Raw genomic sequence first — 25,202 nt, forward strand, 5'->3', positions numbered from 1 at the left:
AACATTAATGCTTGCAGTTTGAACTTAAATTCAACTCCCTTATATGTTCTCTCAATATAATCTTCCCCAAAATTACAAAGAAAAGCTGCATCTGTTAAAAACATCCAAAATAATGCTAAATATATTTTTCCTAAAAGAAAATCATTTTGAGGTTGATGATTTTTAATTTCCTTGCTTCTAGAAAGGAACATGGAGGAACATTGCACCTACAAGCTCCTTCACTGTTAAGTTTGTGTAAGTCAAACACACAGAGTTCTCTCATTCCTATCCCCTCACAGCAAAAAATAGTTCCACAAAATTTTACAGGCCCATCTACTGTTCTGTGGTGCAACAGCTGTTACCAGCTGGAGATGCTTTATGCTCAGTTGAACTATGTTAAAAGGCATTTCCCTAGTCACCTTCAAATGAGGCTTTTTTAATCTTTTCATGACATTTTATAACTTCAAGTCTCTCTTTTGAAAGAATTCAAGCTGAAATTACATATAGATTTAAAAGATTAAATGGCCTTTGATTGTATTTTAACAGAAAGAGTGACATAAAGTATTGCAAAAACCCCACAAGCAAGCTACAGAGCTTTTTAAAATCGCTCACCAGATCACTGAGATGCTATAAACAGAATAGTACATCTTACCTGTTATTTACTATAGCTGACAGATTTTGGCTCATTTCACCTGAATAAGTGGATCTTCTGCTTTTCAAGGATATTAATAGACTCTTAAAACATACAGGTATACTCTTTCAGAAAAGAGTAACTGGAAAATGAGCAACAGGAACCACACAGTTTTTAAGTGTTTCACCAAACAGATGTACCACAGTAAAAAGGTGACAAGCTTTCCACAGTTTTTAAATTTGCTTCTGGGAAGGAGTTCAATCCAAAACTACATCCAAACTACAGACCCAGATGAATACAGGGGAACAAAAGAAAGGTGAGGATTTTTGTAACAGAGAGAGGCAAGGCTTTCCTTCGTTCATTCAAATCCCTTTTGGGTCAAGGGGTGCAACCGGGCTGCTCCAAGAGGGAAAGCGTGCTGAGGGAACAGCAAGGCAGGCACAAGGCAGGGTCCTCACCAACAAAAAGCATGTCCCACCACACCAGCCCCACTCAAGAACAAGAGCAAAGCAGGCCTGGTGATGGGAAATTTGTGGACAGTGACTAATACATTTTACCTATTGAGTGTATTTCAGATAATAAGGGAGCTGCTAATACACTAAGAGAAATCAATACAATTCCAATTAACCACTCTTTCAATGCTCCCATTAAACCTTTTATATAACAATTCCCAATTCTTCTTATAGGAACTTTTGCACGAACATGACCACAGAAAACATTGAAGAAAGACGTCAGCTAAAAAAATTACTCTGTGTGCTCTTCCCAACTTAATTTCTGTTTGATACCAATGCTGACATAAGAAGAAACAAGGCCTCAGTCTTCCTCCCCTCAAAGCTAATGCATGAATTATCTAACAGTAAAATAAGAAATTAAGTCTTGTGCTATTCAAAAGTGGCTGCTTACTAAAAATAAATACCAGGCAGACTTTAAAAATATATTTTATTTAGTAATTGGAAAAATATACATGGAACTATTTGGATATTTGGAAATTAATCCTACAATAACTTAAGAAGCATTTTTAAAAGATAAACTGATGGTTAATTGTAAAAGCCTAGTCCTGTCACAATTCACAGTTAAACTGTAATGAGCACAGGAAGTTATTACAATTCTTAAGTAATTGATTTGCATTTCACATATATATAGGTCATTATTAATTCATTATCACCTCAATGAAAGGTTTCGTTTCTTTTGTACAAAGGCTATTTACACAAACATGGAATCTACACAATATCCTAAAATCCAAGTGCTTCTGAGGCTGTGTGGTGCTTAATGCTAAAACCAATGTAAGCAAATTAAAACAGTCCAGATTAAATTTATAAATTACTGCTAGAACAAACTAGCCAGTTTCAAACATATTTTATTTATATAAAATTGTAGATCTCTCCTGAGACCTGTTTGTGGATTAAAAGGCTTAAATTATTTATCTTGTGGTGTTTTTTTTCCCTCCAACACAGCTTAGCATCCTCCTGTTTCCGCAACAGTAAAATTAAAAGCCTTTCTCTGATTTCAGCAATTCTTTAGCCAGAGCCAGCTTTAAATAGACATGAAAACACACAAAAAATTTAGGACAATCTCACAAAATCCGAGTCTAACCGTGCCTTTGCTCCAATCTTAAAAACTGTTTTAAACTAAGTACTGATTTTCATTCTTTGCGACTCCTTCCTCCACTGAGTGTGTTACCCACAGCTCAGATACAATTTTAAATTTTTTCCCAAATGTTCTCCTGAGTGCTTTCATCTCTTCTACCCGTGAACAATCTTCTCCTACAACAACATGGGAGACACCCTCTTCAAGGTGAGAAACTACTTCTGCACCATAAAAACGGAGTTCCAAAGCTTTAATTGATAGTGTAGTTCCAGGGATTTTGCTTTGGGGCTCATTAACAACAGCGTAACAGTCCACATAAATAGTGCTTCCTCTGAATATACCAAGCTGACAACTGTTACACCAATAACGTTCTTCCAGCTCTGCAATCAAGTCCAGAGGCATTGCCTTATTGTCTTTCATTCTTGAGAACACTTCCTTGAGCTGCACAACATCTGTGTTTGCTGTGTAACTGTCTCCATAACAATCATACTCACGAGCAAAATGTTCTTTTGTGTCAGGAGACATGTGAATCATAAAGGCTGGTTGCCAAGGCACCAGCATTTTGGTTTGAAAACACTGAAGGAGCCACTCTGCCCTCACCACATCGTATTTGTTGGAAGCAATGATGTTTTTCACTCTGACATTCTCAGCTCCCACAATGACACAGTAAGTCTCCGGCCCCGGGTTCTGTACCACACTGCCACCACATTGGGCTATTCTGCTTTCCAGCTCAGACTTTGAGTATTTTCCCATTCCTGTCATAACACAAAACTCAACATCTTCAAACACATTTGAAACCTTGCTTACACTAGAAAGATCAGGAGCTTTAAATTGCTCAGCTATTCCAATTACCTTCCTCACCTTTGAAACAGTTTTCCTTTTTTTCTCATGCGGTTCATCGTACTCATCTATATGAAGGTGCTTAGACGCCAGCTTTCCTTGTGCTTTGTTTCTGAGGTCTTCTAACATGTCAGAGGTCATGCACTCATACCATTCTTTGTCTTCCCTTATTTTCTCAATTCGGGGGAATCTCAAAGTACAGTCAGTTTTATACATATCACTGTCAACAATCTCAGCTGCCTTGATCTGAACTATGACAGAGTTGCAAGGTTCAATGTACATTTCAGGTTTTTCAGCTCCACACAAAATGTTACCAGGAGGGTCCTTCCTATGGTAAGGCTTCCAGTGTTTAGCCAGTTTCAAGCCTAGATCATACAACTCTTTCATAGTATAGCCAGAGCCAACACGACAAATGGAGTGGAAAATGGTTGGTTTTTCATTCGGAGGGGGCGTCTCTGCAACAGCACATAGAAAATGAGACATCATTCCACCACGAGACCCCTTCCCCCAGTAACCACCAACAATTAAAAGGTCCAGCTCATCCATGAGTCCACTGACATATTCTGGCTTGATTTTTAACCAGCCTTCCCCACGTTTGTCAGGCTTGTAGGTGGACATGGGATCTTTCACCATAATCCCTTCCTCCCTATTATCTATGGCTTCATTTAAAGCATCAATTACTTCTTTTCTTGTTCTGGCATTTCTCTTATGGACAACATGTATCCTGCCCTTTACCGGAGTAAATACACTACTTAAGATTTCATATCTTTTGCTTAGTACTTCATGCCCCAACTTCTGATCATTAACCATCAATACATCAAATACACAGAAGCAGGTCTGCAGATCAGAGTCCTCCACCATTCTTTTTATGTCAAATTTGTTTCCTTTTTGCATAAAAGTTTGTGCCTCAGGATTGTAAGCCATCATTTCACCATCAAGAATGCAATTTTGTATATTGCTCTTAAATACATTATGAATAAATGGCGTTAATGAACCTTCAAGGGGTGAAGCACCAAATTGCTGAGTATAGTCAAACCCATTTCGGGAAAAATACTTGTACACATCCCCATCTTTGTGCATCTGCATACGTTCACCATCCAGCTTAGTTTCTATGTAGAATGTCTGGTTACTCATTTGTTTCTCAATTTGCTGGACATCTGCAATAGCAGCAAGCATTGGTTTAAAGGCAGAAAACAACATGATAGAAACATCACTAAGCGAGACAGAGGGATCATGCAGTTGTCTGCAAACTTTTTCCAAATCAGTAGTAACATTGTGCAATTCAGCAGCATCAGGATGAAAAATTGAAAATATAGTTTGTTGACTAACACCAAGCTTTAGATCCTTTATAATCATTCGGATAAGCCATTTTTGTTCCAGTGCTGTGCTCTGGGTAATTAGCTGAAGAAGACTTTTCTTTAACTGACCCTTGTTTTTAGCAGCATTATTATTAGCAATTGCATCTAAGTGTTCATTGACTTGTTCTATTGTCAGTCTGCCTTGTTTTGGGCTCCTAGGTTTTAGCACAAAGTATGCGATCATTGCAAAATCTCCAGCATCTCCACGTGAGCCCGTAGGTGTTCTGTAATTTAAAAGTTTTGCAGCATCTTTTCCATCTTTTGGTAAACTAAGCAGTTCAATATAGAGCTTTGCAAGCATAGTTTCTTTAATTCCATATGCCATCCTTTCTCTTTCCAGCTGTGGGAGAATAAGACGCATAGCTGGGTAAAAGGAATCTGTGACATCTTTCTCTTTCTGATGAAGTGCATCGTGGAATTTCCTCCAGGAATCCAGAAAATCCTTGAAATACTTGGTTTTCTCTGGACGGGATTTGGACTTCTGTATTCGCTCGAGAGTAGAACAGAGATCTGCAAAAGGCACGTGAGAGGCCACCGTTTTTTTAGGAGGAGGCTGTGAAACAGGTGCAGAAGCCATCAGTCCGTTTTTCTGGGAACAAAACAAAATTATATATTTATAACAAAACGCCAACAGGTTATTCTGTCTTAAAAAAAAATAAAAAAATCTCTAATTAGGATATACATTTTTTCTCATTTTTTCCACCTAAGATCTAACCACTATTTTAAAGGTCCCTAGCTATTCCTCATTTAAGGGTCAAACTCAGCAGCGAGGCTGCGACACTGAAACACCGGCATCACCTAGAGATCTGCACGGCAGGAGAAGGCACCGTGCTCCCCTCCAGCTGCTGCCCAGGCGGGAGCTTTCAGTGCTCGGAGACCCGTTTCCCCCTCCACCTTCCCCGAGAACGCAGCCTGCCCCCGACACCACCCGCCTCGGCCTCTGTCCCCGGGCTGCTCCGTGCCGGCGGAGGGAGCGGCGTCAGCAGGGCCGGAGAGGGGCGGCAAGGCGCACCCCGCACGGCCCAGCACGGCGCTGCCATGGCCACAGCGCGGGATGACAGACCCGGGGGATGGAAGAACGGCCACCCAGGGCAGACTGACGGGGAGCCGCGGCTACCTGCGGAACCGGGCCGACAACGGGCTTCCCACCGCCCCGGAAGAGGAGGGCCAGCCCGGTGACGCCGCGCTCCTCCCCCGGGCCGGGCCGGGGAACGGTGGCGGAGCCCGGGGCGGGGAAAGGCGGGGAGAGGAGGGAGAACGGCGGAGCTGTGCCCTGGAAGCGGAACCGCGGCAGCGGTGACTTCCTGCCTCGGGAGGAAGGAGCGGTGGTTGAAGTTGCGCGTCGGGGTCTGCGCTGGCCCGAGGCACCGGCGGCGGCCGCCCGGGAGGATGCGGCGGGTGGGTCTGGTGGGCCTCGGGTCCGCCGCGGCACGGGAGGGCACGGCCCCGGCTCCTGAGGCCGCGCCGGGCCGGGGGAGCCGGGACGGCGGGGGCGGCCGGCGGGGTTGGGGACCGGTTTGGGGTCTCTCCGGAGCTAAACGCGGCTTTTCCCTGGGGTGGCGGCAGGCGGGACATTGCCCCGGGCGGTGTGCGGCTCCTGTGCCCGCACAGCGGGACGTGGCTGCCGAGAAACTGCTCCTGTGACAGCGCCGATAAAAGTTCCTGCAGGTGCCTCCCTGCGAAGCCCCAGAGACCTTAAGCTTCTTGGCAGCAAGGTCTCGCTCCAGTGTTTGGTTTGTTTCCACTGGAAGATAGAACAATTCCTGCAGATGGGTGCTGATGGTAACTGTAGCGTTCTAAATGGGCCACGTAATTATTCTGAAGAGGCTGAACTGGGTGCTTCTCCTCAGTCAAAAAGGAAGCAATTTAACACGCTTCGGAATTGCTGTGTTTTAGCAGCCTGTGGTCCCCAGAAAGTTATGGTTCCAAGTTAAGGTATAGCCAATCTTGGTTTGTTGTTGCTTTTTTTTTTTTTTTTTTTTTTTTTTTTTTTTTTTTTTTTTTTTTTTTTAATCAGTATCCTCGTAATTCCAGACATTCAGTCACGATGATACTTTGTGCCATTTGTCAGCTGGGAGGAGAAGCATCACGCGAGTTACAGGGAAAACATTTTCAGTTATATGTACAACTTGATGCAGAGCTGTGGATGTTGGCTGTTTGAAATAAGCAGGACAAGTGACTCGTTGATTTTAAGGCCAGAGCCATTAAGTGTGTGACACTTAAGTTATTCTTACTGTACTTTTTCCTTTGTTAGGAGTCGCTACTTTGCTGTTGTTTTCCTCTTTTTTTTTCTTTTATTTTTAATGAGTGTTTCTGTAGGATTTTAGTACTAAGAAAGTATATTTTTCTGGTCCTTACTGAGCTTGTAGGTTTTCTTCCAGATCAGTTCCCCCTCTGAAAGTAACTTCTTATAGTTGAGTATCTAATATTTCTACTTCCAGAGGTCTTCTGCATAAATATGAATAAATTTAATGCTTTCAAATCTTGTCTGTATCTGGAGGAGGTAGAGTCTAGGAAGAGGAAATTGAGACAAACAGATGTCATTAGCTATTTCTTAAGAACACAGAGAAATACTTGGTTTTGTTTTGAAATCCAAAGGATTGCAGTGAGTGTTAAGACTTAACTTTTTAAAGCTCTTCAGTGAGGGAGCAGCTATTAAACACCTGATTGTACTTCTTAGCGCTAACGTTAAAGCTACTTAGGCAGTAAAAGTTAGCTTTAAGGAGAGAATGTAATGTTTGTTTTTAAGCAGTATGTATAGATGCTATTATTGTTATAATTATATATGTATATTATTATAATATTCCAGTATTGTCATATAGTGTGTGTTGTGTTTATAGTCCAGGACATTTCATTGTGATTCTTGAACTTCATTATAAGATGTTTTCAAGTTCATCAAATGTTTCAAACAAGCATTCAGCTTGATAGGAGGAGCATGAGATGCACAGTTTCATTAGCGAAGCAGTTGTAATTTTTAGGGGGTTTGGCTCTTCTCACTTCTTAATCTTCTTTCAAGTAACAAGTTAAACAGTAAATTACATGTGTAATTCAGAACAATTTTACTCAAAATTCATAAATGGAATTGTCTTTCAGGCAGAGATGAAGCCTGGGAAATCATCACACCTAAAGGTAAATGTTTTATGATACAATTAGTGTATGAAAATAATACTGTTTAATATTAAAAATATAGACAAAGGCAAAACAACCTGTGGCAGATACAAGAGTAATTTCAGCTGCCATTGAAAATGAATGAAAAATTGTTTCCTCGTACTTTAAATATACACTTGAATTTTTGTGATTTTTTTTTCAGTTGATAATGGTGTTAACCATTTAAAAATGGCTTTAGGGCAAAGTAGAATATTGTTAAAATGCCTTGATCATAAAGAGGTTTTTTTCCCTCATAATTTTTTATTGTGAGTGATTTGTATTTTCAGTAGCTACCTAATTTTGGGACTTGTAGCTCATCTGATAGAACACAGAGGTCTGCAGTAGTTCCTAGGCTGTGGATTCAGTGGTGGAGATGTGCAGATACAGGGGCATGTGAGTGTGTGTCAACATGTGTGTATATCCCAACTCAAAGCTGAAGCTCACCACTTCCAAGTTTTCTTTCTGTTTTGAGAGACAATACAGTTCCATGGCAGTTCAAGCCAAAGGTACAGCAGCAGTCTGGCCAAGTCTTACTTGCATTAGGTCTTAACCTTGAGTTGGGCTGCATTGCTGTTCCTGTGTGGCCATGGTTTCCTCAGTAAAGCTTTGTCTTTCAGTACTATCTTCTGCTTGTCTTTTAAGCTTATGAGTATCACCAAATAAATGGTTGTAGGAAGTATCACAATTCCCAAAGGCTAGCCTTTTTGATGCATGTTATCAGAGGGAAAAAAGGAAAAATTTATTTTAAATTACCATATGCTTATTTACTTAGCCTTTTATTTAGTTTAAAAAATCAATGATTATGAAATGCTGTGAATGCTGTAAAAATGGGATGTGACCCCTTGTTACAGGAAAATCTTGTTTTCAAAGTTACAGCAATTACATGAAATACAGTGCTGTAATACAATATTTCTTCCAAAAAAAAAACAAACTTTTTTTTTGTGAAGCAAGAGTGCCCTCCAAGAACTTAAAGGGTTGAATCTTCTCAATATAACTGGGACATCAGACAGTTATGGGGCAAGTCCATGACTGGATGTTGTAGTCTAGGAACAGAAGCAGTCTTGTCTAGAGAAAGGATCAGGTTTGTCCAGGCTGGGTGGGTTGGTGCATCTGTTTGTTTCTCAAGTTGACCACGTCAGGCATCAATACACTGTTACATCAGTCTAATACCCTCTTCTCCCACTCTCACACCTTTGCCAGATTTTCCTGGCCCCCTATTAGTCACAAAATTAGAGATGCAAGAGAAATGCAGCTCATGCTTTTCGTAATTCATGACAGAGTATTTGCATCATAAGATGTTACATTGTAAACTGCTTGGAAGGTTTATAATTTCCCATCCAGCACACCAGAAGCAGGAAATAAAGATCAAGAAGAGAATTTTGTGTGTGTGTTGTCTTGCAGTATGTTGAACAGTCTCAAATCTCAGCACTTCAAAAAGTGCTGACCTTACTGCTCACTGAATATTACTATATTAGCTTGCCCTTTTTATTTCTGTCCTTCAAGTGGGAATTTTGTTCATTTGTTTCATCTTCTGCTTTCCAAGATAGTGTTTGGAAGGTCTGTTGCTTTGAGCTCATAGAAAGTATGGGTTGTAGCTTTATTTAAAATGAGATTATATTGATTTGGCTTGGAGTCTCTTCTAGGCTTGTTTGAGAAACCATCCTTTTCTGTTCTAGTGATCTTTTAATTGGTATTGAAAGGTGGGGAGGAACCTAGAAAAAAAATTTATCTTAGTTTCCTAACTAACAAATCTTGCAACAAGATGTGAAGGGCCTGGAAATGAATGGAACCAGTGAAGTTTCACACAGCTGGGAAAGAAAACTTTAGTAGTAATGTAATTGTTCAGTAAGGCAGAGTGGTCACCTTTATTTAAATATGTAGTGACCATGAAACATTTGTGGCTGTGTAGTTTGCTCTTCCTGTTAACTACTTACTGCATGTTAAGCATTAGTTGTAGGATGTACTAGCTTTGCAATTACAGTAGCTAAATATTTGTGTATACCTACATATATATATATGTATCAGAAGTAATCACACAGCAGCACTATCTCAGTAGTATTTTGATAATATAATCCTGCTGAAATAAAAATAGAAGTGGTGCACTTCTCATGAAACTAACATAGCTTATAAAATCAGCTGTGAGTATCAGTCTCCAAATAATAATCTGTAGTATACATGGGATAGCCATTGCAAAACTTCATCACTTGAAGTGAGATTTTTATTAATTCTTTGTCTCTTAGTAGTTTTGTTTAACAGTGGGTCTCTTGTGAATATCTGGTTGAGAAGACATTTTTGGAGTTTCTTTCATTTCGTAAGAAAGTCAGGAAAATGTTGAATAATGTAGGTAAGGAGAGTGGTTTTACTGTCTCATTATCAATGTTCTTATAGTCTTGAAATGTAATGCAGGAAATGTTTGTTAACTTCTTTAGGAAGTTATCTTAGAAATTGAAGTAGCTACTTTGTATGTCTTCTAATAATTGTGAGTTTTTTCCAACAAGAATTAAATTTTCCTATAGACAGTATTTGTGCATACTTGGATATGGATAATAACATGAACTTATAAATAAGAGAATAGACTACTTTATATGTCACCAGTTTTATGTATTTGGAGTACATACACTATATAAAAGCTTAATATCACATTGGGTTTGGTTAATATGTGAATTTTAAGATGTGACATTTATTTTTATTTCTGATTTATTTCTAATTTTTGCATAAAATAGAGATGGCAGGTTTTCCTGATTAGGGTGCTTATGTCTGTGGAATGCAAAGGCTGTAGCTGCAGAGGTCACCTTTTATCACTCAAGCCTAACAAGATGGCTGGTATAAAATGCTTGGATGCATCTCTGCATGTCAAACTCCTTTGGAGTTTGATTATTTATTATATCTTTTTAGGAGACCATAACTTTGTGGCGAAAGCATACCTATTATATGCTTTATAGCTTAGTGTTCTCAAACAAGTGAGTTTGTGTTGTCCCTTCCAGGAGACACTGTCCTTCCAGGGACAGTGATTATTCAGTTCAGTGGTGACTAAATGGTTACCATAGTTTTTGTGTGGGTTTAGCATATGTTTGCACATGAACCAGGAGCGAATACTGCGAGATCTTGTATGGATTTTGGGAGACATAACTTTTGGTTGGAAAGAAGGTTTAATCCATTGTCTTTAACATAACTCTCCTCATTTTATGCTCTGTGTGTTTTTGTCATGAGTCTGTTTTCATGTTTAGTATTTTCAGCAGTGCTTTTCATTGATCAGAGAATAATGTAGTTAATGGACTGTTTTCAGTGGTCTTGCATGATGGTAAAATTTTCCATTCAGCTAAAGACTTAATGTGGATTACTTATCTGACAGTGGAAAACAATTGTTATAAATCAGAAGCAATCAAAATATAGCAAAAAAAAAAAAAGCTGTCATAAATGTAACTACAGTGTGGTATGTTCTCATAGAGGCGTCTCTCTCTTGTGAGCAGTTCAGGTGTTGCTCTGCAACCAGAATTGATTGAGATGCTGAAAGACAGCCACTAACCCATAGCAGTGCTGGGATGTGTGGTGAGCCTCCACTGGCTGCAGAGTGACGTGCTGAGACTTACTGCATGCTACTTAGCAACTTGGAAATAAAGGCTATTTTTGTTTGTGCTCTCTGAATTCTGGAGTTATATGAGCAGCTTTGACAAACTGGTGATACAGTCTGTGTGGTTGTTCTCTTGCTTAGTAGGAAAGTCTGAGGGAAAGCAGAAGTTACTGTGGTAACTTCAGTCAACCAGTCTTCTAGTGCTGTTAATGGACTACCTGCAGAAGTACTGTAAATGGGATTTTGAAGAGTTCTAAAGCCTTTCCTTATGATTGCATTTCTGCTTGTTTTACAGGGTCAGATGGTTTCCAAAAGTTCAAAGGGAGTTAGCCACCAAATTTTATGTTAATGCTCCAATACATTGACTTGCCATTAATCTTCTGCAAGTACAAATGCTTAAATTGCTGCCTTTTTCTTTTTCCTATATTTATATGTATACATTTGGGTTCTTTTGCAGGATTTACTTGGAGTAAAAGATCACTGACTTCTACAATGGAAAAATCATGGATGCTTTGGACCTTTGTTAAAAGATGGCTACTAGCTTTGGCTTCCTGGTCTTGGAGTCTCTGCCGTATTTGTCTTTTGCCCTTGATAGTGACTTTTCACTTGTACGGAGGCATTATACTCCTTATATTAATATTTGTATCAATAGCAGGTATATTATATAAGTTCCAGGATGTTCTGCTTTACTTTCCTGAGCAGCCCTCTTCATCACGCCTTTATGTTCCTATGCCTACTGGTATACCACATGAAAACATCTTCATCAAAACCAAAGATGGAGTTCTTCTCAATCTTATTCTGCTGAGATACACAGGGGACAATGCAGCATATTCTCCAACCATCATTTACTTTCACGGGAACGCAGGCAACATTGGCCACAGGTTGCCAAATGCTTTGTTAATGCTGGTAAACCTGAAAGTAAACTTAATTCTGGTCGATTATAGAGGGTATGGCAAAAGCGAAGGAGAAGCAAGCGAAGAAGGCTTGTACTTAGATTCTGAGGCTGTCTTAGACTATGTGATGACTCGGTCTGATCTTGATAAAACAAAAATTTTTCTTTTTGGCCGTTCCTTGGGGGGAGCAGTAGCTATTCACTTAGCTTCTGAAAATTCCCATAGGATTTCTGCCATCGTGGTGGAGAACACCTTTCTTAGCATCCCATACATGGCCAGCACTTTGTTCTCTTTCTTTCCGATGAGGTATCTTCCGCTGTGGTGCTACAAAAATAAATTTCTATCCTACAGAAAAATCTCTCAGTGCAGAATGCCTTCTCTCTTCATCTCTGGGTTGTCTGACCAGTTAATTCCACCAGTTATGATGAAGCAACTTTACGAATTATCCCCAGCTCGGACTAAGAGATTGGCGATATTTCCTGATGGAACTCACAATGACACTTGGCAGTGCCAGGGTTATTTCACTGCACTTGAACAGTTCATCAAAGAAGTAATAAAGAGTCACTCCCCTGAAGAAATGGCGAAAACATCATCTAACGTAACAATAATATAATTGATATTCTTCTTTGGGGTGGAGTGGGGCAAGTACCTGCACTGTACCTTGATTTGTGATAAGTGGTAAGAGAATGTCTGTTTTTAAATGTATGTCATGTCTGTACTTGCCTAAAGAGTGAAATTAAACTTGGAAAGGTCTGATATTTTATTAAGGTGTTCCAGATAACTTTTACATTTGCAGCATTGTAAATGAACCATTTTATGTCTTTCTCATACTTTTTTGGTATCTCTGTCCATATATTCCACTTGTTTGATATGTGCAACAGATGCTATTAAAGAAACTTGCTACAAAAGTAGTACAGAATGTATTTAGAACAACGGGAGGCTCTTCGGTATTCACTGCTGTATGTGTGAGCTTTTTGGACAGCCATGGTTAGCACAATGATTAGTTGCTTCTCTTAGAGTTTATTTAAAGTGTGCCATGCATGAGATTAGTGTTTTATTTCTTGAAATTTTATATTATGCAAAGTGGGAAGACTTTAATGCGCTAAATAATATAACATAAATGGTAGAGTATACTTGCAGGTATACTGTCCTGGGTTATTACTGATTTCTATGGTTATGCAAACTTATATATGTCAAACTGCAGTTGAAGAGGAAAAGATACTTTCTTTATTTTTATTTACTGTTTGTATTATAATAGTGCACAGAAGGTTGTATGTGCCTAACATCGTGACTTCAGGATTTTACCCAGGCAATTTCTGTATAGAAAATAGAAGTAACTTTTTCTGAAAGAGATCAGTGCAATCTAAGCTCCTTCTGCCTTAAGCTCTCCTCACTAATGCACAGGCAAACTTTTTGTTAGTACTAGTCTGCTTGTGCATTTGAGGTGATAATTCTTAAGGCAAAATGGGTGATCATACGAGGTAAAAGTATGTTTTTGTGTTCAGACTTTTATGCTGGTGTAGTTAAATGTTTGTGTCCTTTATTTATACCTCCTAAAGAAACAAATTCAAATAATTACCAGTGATCACGATTAGAGATAAATGTGTACAGTTGCTACAGTAAGGATAATGAAAATGAGCAGATAGTCCTAGATGGTCCTGTCATTGAGGGTAGGAAAGCTCTGCAGACACTGATTTGACTGGAGCAACAAGCCAAGGCCAAGGGCATAAGGTTCAGCAAGATGAAAGGCTGGGTGCTGCGCTCGAGTCACAACCCCATGCAGCACTACAGGCTGGGGAAAGAGTGGCTTCAGAGCTGCTCAGCAGGAAAGAGACTTGGAGATGCTGGTCAACAACTGCCTGGATGTAAGCCCTCAGTGTGTCCAAGTGGTCAAGAAGGCCAATGGCATCTTGGCCTCTATCAAAAATAGTGTGGCCAGAAGGATCAGGGCAGTGATCCCTGTACTTGGCACCAGTGAGGCCACACCTCAAGTCATGTGCTCAGTTCTGGGCCCTTCACTACAAGAAAGATATTGAGGGGCTGGAGCAAGTCCAGAGATGGGTAACAGAGCTGGGAAGTTCTGTGAGGAGCAGCTGAGGGATATGGTGGTATGTAGTTGAGAGAAAAGGTGGCTCAGGGGAGACCTCATTGCTCTACAACCTTGAAAGGAGGCTGTAGGAAAGTGAGGGTCAGCCTCTTCTACCACATTTCAAGTACAAGGATGAGAGGAAATGACCTTGCATCAAAGAAGGTTCAAATTAGATATTGTAAAACAAATTTCACTGTAAGAGTAGTTAGCCATTGGACTAAGTTGCCGAGGCAGGCAGTGGAATCACCAGCTCTGGAATCATTCAAGTCATCTGGATGTGGCACTTGGGGATATGGTTTAGGGGTGATTATGGTTGTGTTAGGTTGATGATTGTACTAGATGACCTTGAAGGTCTCTTCCAACCTTGATGATTCTGTGATCAAAGACATTCTGTTAGCTTACTCTCTAATGGAGTGTGGGAACTGTTTAGCTCTCTTCTGCAGGTTTAATTACTCATCTGCTGCAGCTGAGTTTGCCTCTTCTTTTTTTTTTTTTTTTTAATGGAAAGAACAAATTAGAAAATCTTCCACACAATCTTTAAAGTTGCCCTTTGGATTCAAATTTTTAAGTAAACTTTTCTGCCGTGTTGTCCTGATTCAGAAAAGCATCTCAGCACACACTTAAAATCTGTTTCGTGAGGGACAGTCATATTTTAAGCTTGTGCTAAAGGTCTCTGGTTGAATAAAACTGCTTTCCTGAACTGGTGCCTTAATGGTTATGCCTCCTGATGGAATTATAGTTCTTACGTACATGTAAGTAATAGCTGTCAGCAGTTTGTAGACAGGATGATACATCTTTTTGCAAACCTGATATTTTTTTTTATTTTTTTTTTTTTAATAAACATTCACATACCAGAAGGTGCTGCTTTCTCTGGTAAGTATCTTTTTGATACTATTATTAAGGGTTCCGTAGAGTTGATTGGAAAAAAACTATACATCTTTGTGCATCTATAGACTTAAAAACATAGAGCTTAAAAACATAGTTTTCAATCTGAGTGAAACCAAAACTATCTTTTCAGCCTTACAGTGGTGATTTTTTTTTTTTTTTTTTTTTATTGGAGAAGTTTGACTGAGGGCTGGGAGATGGGTCTTTGTTTGCATAGCAGAAAGGAGTTGATGGACATCACATTGCCTTTCCCTGGTGTATTCTACAGTGAGATGTAAGCTGCTTGCGTAGATTGTTTCATCTACTTCACATTGCTTTAGAGTAGAGGTGGAGGGAGAGAAGGAAAAGTAGCAGTCAAATACTGTTTTTCTGAAATTCAGTTGATGAAGCCAAAAGAGTAGATTAATTATTGGAGATAGAATGAAGAGAAGGTAATTGTTGTCATATCTTGACATTAAATACCATTGGAGACTGGGGGGGAGGTGTTCACAAAGCATCAATATCTAAAGTAACATGGCATTTAACCCCACTTTCCACCAATCAAAACTCTCAACCCCAGAATACCCCTAGTATTATGTGGTACTTGTATGCAAATGAAGTATTCCTATTTGAGCACACAGTTGCTGATTCAAAGTTAAATGTGTAGTGTTAGATTATGGCAATCTGAAACTCTTCAAAGTGGGCTGTATCTAAACATTACTTTTTATTATCAAGCCATATATGTTTTCACTATCTTGTCTGCAGGACACAAGTATGAAACTTTAATTTTGCAGGTACTTTTGTGTGAGTTGACACAATTGTCATATATGCATCCTTTACACTTGTGTGGTTTCTTCCACCTTCCACATATGCACGGTTTTGTTTCTCACTTAAGGGGTTGGCCACATGCACTTGTGAATGAATGTTATTATGCTGTTTTTCATTGCATTGGTTATGAAGTTCACTGAAGGAGAATAGGAGGGAAGTGATGTTTTTATGCAAGTATTCCACTGCTCTGCATACAATTTTTTAAGGGAGGGAGGGAGAAAGAAGGGGGAGGAAACTTGTTCTGACTAGTGAAGTCTTGTTTTTATTTTGTGGACTGTGTGATAGAAACCAGAGTTATCTGCTGCTAAAAACTGAACTGCACACAGCATAGTAATAATAACTTCAAATTGCCAAATGGTGTGCTATGATATTGTTGCATTTATTTTATTTAATACCATTTTATGTTTTCCCATAACAGTTATCCATTTGTGTATAGATGTTTCCCAAATATTTGTCCTGTAGATATAAATTTCTAGTTTGGGAAGAAGGTGAGTTCTTTTCACAGGTTTGTAAGAAAGCCTTAGTTTAAATATGTTCATTAAAGCAATTTTATAACAAGAAATTTAAGTTAAAAAAAAAAAAGTAAAAACAAAGTTCCCAGCAAGGGGTCAGGAGTTGAACAGCTGTAGCAGTAGAGTTCCTTGTAAGAAAACATAAAACCTTGTGTGTGCACACATTGTGGTTTTAATTAGTGGAAATACTTGAGGCTTCCTACTAACCCAAGTTTACATTCCCAGAATTTGTTTCTGAACTGTGAAATGCAGAGAGATAAGCTGTGCTTTCTTCTGGAGAAACATTAACTGGCTTAGCTGCCCTCATGTCCATTTCTCAGGTAAAATTAGAAATAGAGCACAAATGCATTTGGTAGGTATGGACAATCTGTCAGCTAAAGGGCAGAAGGATTAACTATTTATACAAAATATGCATATCAGCATCTCTAAGCTAATAATTTGGTCACGTTGGATGTTCACAGTGAAGAATGCAAGGCAGAATTGAGAGTCCAAGGTATGGTCTTTTCTGTTAGCAAAAAGATGCAGACGTACCTCCATTTGTATTTCATCAATTCTTGAAAAATACATTTTTATTTTTGTTAATGACAGGCAATTTTGCTAGGGGCACTTCTGCCAAATATAAAATCAGTGCCTCTTGCATGTGGTGGGATCAGCCTGATGTATCCCATTAGGTATAATTTGCAATGTCATCCTGCTTGTATAATTTAGAGTAGAACCCCACAGAAGTGTAAATAGAGATAGCATATTGAAGTTCTAAATAACACTTATGTTTTGAATTCAGAAACAGTCACTGATTATGAGACGCAAGCTTTTTATTTGATTTTTCTTTAATATATAGTTAAGCCAAAACTTAATTATGAAATATTCTTAAGTTTTGTAGACAAAGCATAAATGTTATTGTATATGTGCTAATTGTGGCAAAGTTTTACATTATCATTCTAGTTGGTTTTTACAATAAAGTTAATTTTACAAAAAACACTTTTCTATTTTTATGTACTGACATATGCAATAAATTGATACATTAAAAGTGCTGTTAATGTCTTATTCTAGTTTGTGCCCTGTCTTCAGTGTGTTTGCATGGTAACAGATCAACTCCAAGGTATCATTTTCAGTCACTTACTAAAGCCAGAGCACATGGACTAGACATCTGCATTGTTAGATGTGGCCTTTGTGGAAAGCTATTACATCAGGGGAAAAAGCATATTACAAATTGTTTCTAAGTTTTGTCATGTATCCTCACTTTCAGGAAGTGTTAGTAAATAAAACTGGTATGGCTCTCCATCACTTTCTAACACATTTTGCATTTCAAAATGTCTCTGTCTGGGGGTCTGAGAGATGGTCTATATTATGTCCATTAGAAAGCATTTTGAAGTGTTTCTGACTAGTTTTACCACCTATGCTGGCAATATTTTAAATGTCAATTTTAAATCCTATAATGCCACTGGGATTTATAGTTAATTCATACAGTTGGAGCAGGATACTCAGTCTGAAGCAATTTCTACTTTCTTACAGAGAAATGCATTACTAAGCTTATATCACCTCTGCTCCTATTCAACATGGTTAATATTAAACACCCAGAAAATAAGGGCTTACTGCTGTCTTTTACAAAGCTGCAAAATTGATGTCCTCTCCTGAATTACTGCAAGGCTTGTAGTTCATTTTTAACCCAGTACCTAGGAAACAGGGCTGTGGGTGGGGGGTGTGGGTGTGGTACATTTGGACACTCTGTTCAAGATACCTATTAATTTGTAATGAAAAAAAAATTCTAATTTTTGTAAAGGAAGAAATGACAGTACAGGAACAGCTCCAGATTTGGGTACTTCACGTGAATATTGCCCTGAATGAGAAGCCGGTTGCTGTCTTGTGAACTATGTCACTAAAACTTGCTTGCGCAGTAGTGTTCTGGAGAACACAAATCTTGCATTTGCTTTCTCTTACTTGAAAATGATTAGCAGCTGGGCTACCAAGTGCAACACAAACTGTGTCTTGGAATGTCTCATGATGTTATATTTATTTGCTTAGTAGGTGGGTATAGGCCTTCATATCAGGCAAAACACTATATTTTACTTTTTCTCTGAATTTGTGAGTACTGTTTAAATCATAGTAAACATTTGTGAGGGCATATGAACATCTAAAGTAAAACTGGAGTAGCCTTGCCAAGAAGGACTTGGAGGTGCTGGTGGCTGAGAGGCTGGACATGACCCAGCCATGGGCACTCACAGCCCAGAAAGCCAAACGTGTCCTGGGCTGCATCCAAAGCAGCGTGGACAGCAGGGCCAGGGAGGGGATTCTGCCCCTCTGCTCTGGTGAGACCCCACCTGCAGTGCTGCATCCAGCTCTGGGATCCCCAGCACAGGAAGGACATGGGGCTGTTGGAGGGAGTCTAGAGGAGGGCCACCAATCTGATTAGGGGGATGGAGCACCTCTTCTGTGAGAAAAAGCTAAGAGAATTGGGCTTGTCCAGCCTGGAAAAGAACAAAAGGAAAATGTTTTGGGGTGACCTAATTGCAGCTTTGCACTATCTTAGGGAGGCTACAAGATAGATGGAGAGGCTTTTTACAACAAGGTCATGTAGTGACAGGACAAGAGGGAAAGGCTTAAAATTGAAAGAGAGTAAGTATAGATTAGATATATGGAGGGAGTTCTTTGCTGTGAAGGTGGTGAGGCGCTGTAACAGGTTGCCCAAAGAAGTTGTAGATGCCCCATCCCTGGAAGTATTCCAGGCCAGGCTGGATGAAGGTCTCAGCCATTTGATCTAGTGGAGGATGTCCCTGGCCATGACAGAGTTGTTGGAACAAGACGATCTTTGAGGTCCCTTCCAACCCCATTCTACGACTACAAAATGAAACCTAGACCAAAGGCTTGCTGTCTATTAAAAAGATTGAATATGGACAGATAAGATTTTGAGAAAATGCTGAACCATTGCCTTAGCAAAACTTATTTGCCCCAAGATACTGAACATGCCTGAGCTTTAAATCTCTTGTTGGACGCTATTCAAGGTTTTTATTTGAGATTTTGTACCGAGTTCTGTCTCTGTAAGTAGATAGGAAGATACACTGATTATTTTCTGGATTTGTTTTGAAAACATTAATGTGATTAATTTGTTATGCTTCAGCTTGGATGGGGGCAGAATGACTCTTGTATATCTGGGAAAAACAGCAATTTTTCTTTCTCTGAAAGCCAGTGCAGCTTAAGAGCAGACTTGGTTTTACTGCATTAAAGAACATGGTTTCACTCCCAGCTGGAGATGCATATTTAATAATGTGAAGCAATGAGCTGAATAATGCAAATCTGCAAGGTGGCTGACAGAAATGTATGTTCAGATACCAAGTTCAGAGAGATGTTGCTGCTATTTGACGAGTAACTAAGGAACTGATTGTGCTGCTTGAAGACAGAAAGAAAGGAAGTTCTACAGCTGGTTTGAATTACACTTAACGTCTAGTGTGGGCTAACTATTTACAAAAATTCAAAGGGAAAGGTCAGGCAGAGAACGCTTTCCTGTCTGTCCTCTAGGACTCAGGGACAGTGTAGCAAATACAGCTACAAGGAAATTTTGAAAATACTTGAATCCTTGTCCTGTGCCCTCTATTGAAGGTCTCCAGGGCGGCCACTCCCACATGAAGGGCCATAGCTCCATGTTTATCTTGTTACCATACAAAAGCATTTTCAGCCCATCTGTGCAAGATCTGTTAAGTTGCATAGTTTCAAAGAGGTGGAGAAATGCAGTTCTCCATGTTGCTGGATAGCAAAGCCGGTGAGACTGTAGGAGAAGTGGGCTTCATCTGTGTGACAGAGCTCCTTTTCCCCTGGGCAGTAAGAAGCAATTGCTGTAACATCATCATGGTGGGGGGGGGAGGGAAGGAGAAGGGGAAGGGGAAGGGGAGGAGGCAGGCATTAAGCTGCTGTAGTATAAATCCTGGGTTGTCTTTTTATATTTTACATGTTTTTAAAATTCTTTTCCAGCTGGTTCTGCTGTATACTTTGAAAGACACCTATAATGTGTGTTGTTGTTCCTTTCTGCGTCAGTTCCTCTTCTCTTTAAAAGCACTGTAATAACCATGTAAAAAGTGACAGTGGCTGCAAGTCAGATGTAGGTTTACTTTGTGGAGTATGCTTATGAACCCAGATTGTCTAGATATCTAGAGAAGTAATATGTTGCAAGGAATGAAATAAGAATGGCATACCTAAAATATGCAGACACATTTGTGTTATCCTCGGCAATTTTGAAATGTTGATGAAAAGAGAAAGTATTACCCTTTTTGCCTCAGAAAAATGTCGTAGAATTTTTTGTTTTTCTTTTAACAAGATAATTTATCAAATAAGGCTTAAACTGTTCGTATAACACACCCTTTACTTGCAAGGTATTCAACAGCTTCCTAGAAGTTAAAATAATAAGATATAAGATATACAGCCACAGGAGTGGAGTATCCAGAAAGAGAGTACTTTTGGGATCCATTTGTGAGACAAAACTTGCCTGGATTTGCTACTCTGTAAGTTGTAGTTAATGGCTGAAAGAACTAATTAAGTGTTCTTGAAGGGAATATGTACTGTTTCAGAGGGGTATCTGTGAATACTCTTAATACAGATCTCTTTGTTAGCAGAAAATTATAATACAGGATTTATTCTGATCTCCCCCAAAAATAGTTCTCCTGTTTTGTCCATCTTCAGAAAGGACTCAAAGTTAAATGGAAAATTTCAGAATGGAACCTTAGCCTTTTCTGTGCTCTGCACTGTCTTGTGTGGCAAGGCGAGATATCGTGGTCTCTTTCTTGTAATAACCACCGGGACCATTTTGTGGCTGCTTCAGAAGTATGTGAAGCTGGACCCTTGCCACTGGAGGCGTACTTTTAGTGTGGCCTTCGACACACTTGCCTGGACCTCTGGGTTGCAGCATCTGCACAACCTCCTTTTTAAAAACAGAACATTTATTTTGAAGTAAACTTTCATGTTTCTTCAGTAAATTGGGTTTTTACGCAAGCCTTCACAGTCATATCAACTGTGCTTCTCTTTTGTACACTGAACTTCGTTATGGGTTTTTCCTCTCCCACAAAGAAGATGCTTTTGTGGTTAAAGTACATATCTGGATTTCAGGAAATCAAGAATTCAGTTTCTGGTTAAACCACAAATTTCCTGTATGATTGGTTGCTATCTCTGCCTAGGTTCCCTACCAAATGTAATGTTGATCTTTTATAAATTTTCAGATTAGCAGGACCCATCTTTATGATTTAATCTGATCCTCTGCATAATGGAAATGAAAAAAAAAAGTTAATTACCTGCATAAAATTACAGGGCTTGTTTCTGCTGTAACATTTCGGAAGTTTTAAACAGCCTTAATTTTGGGTTTAGGAACCCTTAATAATGGGTTCAGGAACCCATTTTTCTGTCTTGTAGTGAAACATTCTCACCTTTAAGCAACTTCAGTGGTAATGTGTTGGGGTTTGGTTTTAATTTATTTATTATTTTGAATTTTACCTAAATTTTTGCTCTTTTTCCTGGAAGTAAAGGACTTGGTTAACTAGAATTCTTAGACTAGCCAAGGCATTTCTTAATAGTTTTCCTTGGCTAAATTAAAGAGGTTTTTTAGTCAGTTAATCTGAGTGTTCAACATAGCTCATACTTTGGGTTAAGGAGACACTGGTGTATGCACAGATCATGTACTGTGTATGCAAATTAAGACCATATTGTCAGAATACCTTTATTATAAGGGTTTATTCTTATTTATTTGCAGAGTTAGATGGCCAGGACTAGGTTTCTGCAGTTTAATCCAATGATATTTCCTTTTGTAGCAATAGTTTGGAAAATGCTGCTTTGAACTGGTCTTGAGGCAGCACCTAATGTTTGCTGACTACCTGTGTTTCTTGAGACCAAAATTGCTGATGTGGTACAAAAGTTTGGAAAAGGATTTTCAGGAAAGCTGTCCGGTAGAAGCAAGCTGCTAGCCAAAACCTGAACACCACTTCTGAGATTAGTTCTTTAGGTCTATTATATTCATTCTGGATTTTTGACCTTTTTCACCATTCAGTTTTGTCAGTCTTAGCTATATGCAAATCGGTTTTGTCAATATAAAAGCACGATGCTATTTCCCTGCAGCATATATATCCAAATAGTATAGCTCTATTTCAACAAGAATATCCCACTGAGAGCTTGTGCTCAGCTGAAACTGTCACCTTCTCGTGTCTGCTGATGGGAGGTTGATCTGAGCACTCCTTAGTCCTCTTTAGTCACACCTTAGCTTAAAACACAGCAGAAGCAGCAGGTGCTAATCTTACTGACTTTGCTTTGCAGCTCTGCCAGCGAGAGGAATCATAAGGAGAGTATGTTATGACAAGATAGAATGGCAAGAACTGAGACACTGACTCCAGGTTCTAAGCTCTGCAGCTAGCATAGGGTTGTTGTTTGGTTTGGGGGCTTTTTTGGGTTTGGTGATTTTTGGGGGTTTTTTTGTTTTTTTGTTTTTTTTTTGGAAGCAATTTTTGTGATTCACTTTGACGCAATTAGCAATCTGCAGTTAACTAAAGCTCTATTTTATTATATTAGAAGTTGTTCAACTAAGTATATTTCTAGGTAATTCATACTGGTTTTCCATGATTGACCTCTTATCGTCATCAGCTATTGCTCCACTGTTTTTGTCATTACCAAAGTTGTCTGAACTTACACTTTCTTTCAAACCACATAACTGCTTATAAATCTACAGAACAACAAAAGGTTGCCAACAGAGAAATCCCTTTGATGCTTAGCTACAAATGCCTATTGAATTTAACAATTTCCCATGTGTGGGCTGTTGAGATTTTCCTCATCTCCCCTTTGAAATTGTCATTGATCAGAATTATAATCAAGATGGAGCCAGATGTCTTACAGAAGTCCTCTATATCACCACAATTACTTTGTCAGCCCAAATAATGACCCCATTTAAAGAGGCTGTGGAGGCTGGGAACAGCCTATTTTCTCTAGAAGTGGCTGGAGCACTGCTATTTATATACAGGTCTCTTATTTTCTGATACATTAATGACTGCAGAGACCTCACTGGCCAATAGTTTCTTGGTATTCCTGGACAGCTGGTTATAACTTTCGTGTTCTCACTCGGTTTCATTTTCTAAAATAGCACTTCTTTTCCAACTGTCACATTATTTTTTATTTTTGGAACAGTCAGTACTAGGCTGGTAATGTTCTGATGTCTAGGGATACTTGAAGGCATGTCTGCTTAATACCAATAATTGCTTATTCTGTTAAAAAAACTCTGCATTAGTTCATATTAAATTTACTTCAAAATGCAGCCCCATTTACAGCTTAACTTAGTCTTTAAAATGGGAACAGAAATAGTATGGTATTCTATTTTTTCCATCCCATACTGATTTCTATGTAATTTCTCACAGTATATATGTGGCTTCTAGGCACAAGATACAGGATATATATTTTTTCCTTTGCATTTAGGGACAGATTTACTTATCAGCGCAGGATGTGTGTGGTTGGTAGAGGTGGCAAAATAAAGAAAAGAGCGCCTTGCATCACAACGGAAGATGATAAAGCTTATAATCACACTAAATTTCTCGTAGCCTTAAGAAACAGAAGAGGGAGAGGCTACGGAAGTTGTAACTCTATTGTTCCTTCTTCCTTCTCCTTCCCAACAGATTAACTTGATCTGAGCTTCTCTGGTAGGTGTTGTCATCAGGATTTATTACACAGTGTTTGGACTGACCTGTAAAAGTTTTCTCTTTTGCAAAGATAGAGTTTACATACATGGTAAGAGGGGTTGACCCTTTGAGTTTAGCCATAATTGTGATACTGTTTATCATTTTTCTTCTGCCCCAGACCACAGGAACTTTTAACAAAGGGGTAAAAGTTGAATTTTTGTGTGAGAAGATAGTAAAAAAAATCATATGAACATATGTGGGATGTCTAGGTATCCTTGCTGTTGCAGAGAAGAAATTCCTAACATAGAGTTTTAAGATGAAAAGACTTATGAAATCTTAAAATATTATCTTAAACCAGATGCTCAGGATTCACCTGAGTGTTGTCAGCATGCATGTAAAGTTTTCGGTTGTCTTTAATTTTAAATTCTTTAAATAAATATTTGCCCTTTCACCCTGTTCTTATTTCCCCCTCTCATTCTTTTCCATCTCCTAGTTTTCACCTCTGATAGTTCCACCCTGCAAAATTCCCTCTCTGTGCTTCTTTGTGTTCCCTTTTGCATTAATGCAGACTCTGAAATTCTTTAGAGAGACTGTATTTATTAGGAAAGTTTAATAAAAGGGCATCCCTTTTCAAGTTAGTTTCATGAACTGAACTGCAGAATTAGTGTCTTCATACAACTGAGAAACCTGTAATTTGTGACTCATGCCTGGGAATGTTTTTCGCTACTGTTTTTAGAAAAGGAAAAAAATTATTTTGAATAATTTGTCTCCTCTGTAGGCATATTAGCACTTTAGATATGAATATAAACATGCTAATATAAATAATATAATGTATATACAGAGTACATCTATATGCCTTTACACACACAGAGGTACATACCTGTCATACGTGTATGTGTTTTAAGTACCACTGGATGAAATTCTGCCAGGAAACTTTACACGATTTCTGCCAGGAAACTTTACACAGTTCCTGCACTTCTAAATAAGTCTCAAAATCATGGGTGGCACTGCTTGTGCCTGAATTTAAAGATTATGGGAAATGGCTATAGCAAGCTGCCACATAAATAACTAGTGGAAAGTGAAAGGAGGAAGGTAGCTTGTGAGAAAGCATTAGTTTCCAAAATGCAGCACAGAGAGGTGGAAACAAAGGGAAGACAGAATCTTAGATGTTCACTCTGTACATTAAGTCTAATGGTGCTATCAACAGCTTCATATGACAGGAAATGGTCTGGGCGTTTTGTTCACTTATTCTGGATGCCCTTAGTTTCAGAG

General features: G+C 39.0%; 2 protein-coding genes across 4 annotated transcripts; one reads left to right on the forward strand and one right to left on the reverse strand.

Annotated features, from left to right (window-relative positions):
• Window positions 1-1,535: 1,535 nt before the first annotated feature.
• LIG4 (DNA ligase 4) lies at window positions 1,536-5,637 on the reverse strand. Of its 2 annotated transcripts, none has more exons than XM_041422088.1 (2): window positions 5,513-5,637; window positions 1,536-4,984 (listed from the first exon to the last, which is right to left on the reverse strand). In XM_041422088.1, the coding sequence occupies exon 2, from the start codon at window positions 4,970-4,972 to the stop codon at window positions 2,234-2,236; it is 2,739 nt and encodes a 912-aa protein (XP_041278022.1). In that variant the 5' UTR covers window positions 4,973-4,984; window positions 5,513-5,637; the 3' UTR covers window positions 1,536-2,233. The 2 variants fall into 2 exon arrangements, with proteins under 2 accessions (XP_041278022.1, XP_041278023.1); XM_041422089.1 differs by lacking the exon at window positions 5,513-5,637 and adding an exon at window positions 5,194-5,469.
• An 11-nt stretch (window positions 5,638-5,648) lies between these two features.
• Window positions 5,649-12,769, forward strand: ABHD13 (abhydrolase domain containing 13). Of its 2 annotated transcripts, XM_041422091.1 has the most exons (3): window positions 5,662-5,793; window positions 7,489-7,524; window positions 11,571-12,769. In XM_041422091.1, the coding sequence occupies exon 3, from the start codon at window positions 11,606-11,608 to the stop codon at window positions 12,617-12,619; it is 1,014 nt and encodes a 337-aa protein (XP_041278025.1). In that variant the 5' UTR covers window positions 5,662-5,793; window positions 7,489-7,524; window positions 11,571-11,605; the 3' UTR covers window positions 12,620-12,769. The 2 variants fall into 2 exon arrangements, with proteins under 2 accessions (XP_041278026.1, XP_041278025.1); XM_041422092.1 differs by lacking the exon at window positions 7,489-7,524 and having other exon boundaries at window positions 5,649-5,793.
• The last annotated feature ends 12,433 nt before the right edge of the window (window positions 12,770-25,202 follow it).

The sequence above is a fragment of the Onychostruthus taczanowskii genome, unplaced genomic scaffold (genome assembly GCF_017590055.1).
Source record: "Onychostruthus taczanowskii isolate IOZ18803 unplaced genomic scaffold, ASM1759005v1 scaffold71, whole genome shotgun sequence".
Taxonomy (NCBI): domain Eukaryota; kingdom Metazoa; phylum Chordata; class Aves; order Passeriformes; family Passeridae; genus Onychostruthus; species Onychostruthus taczanowskii.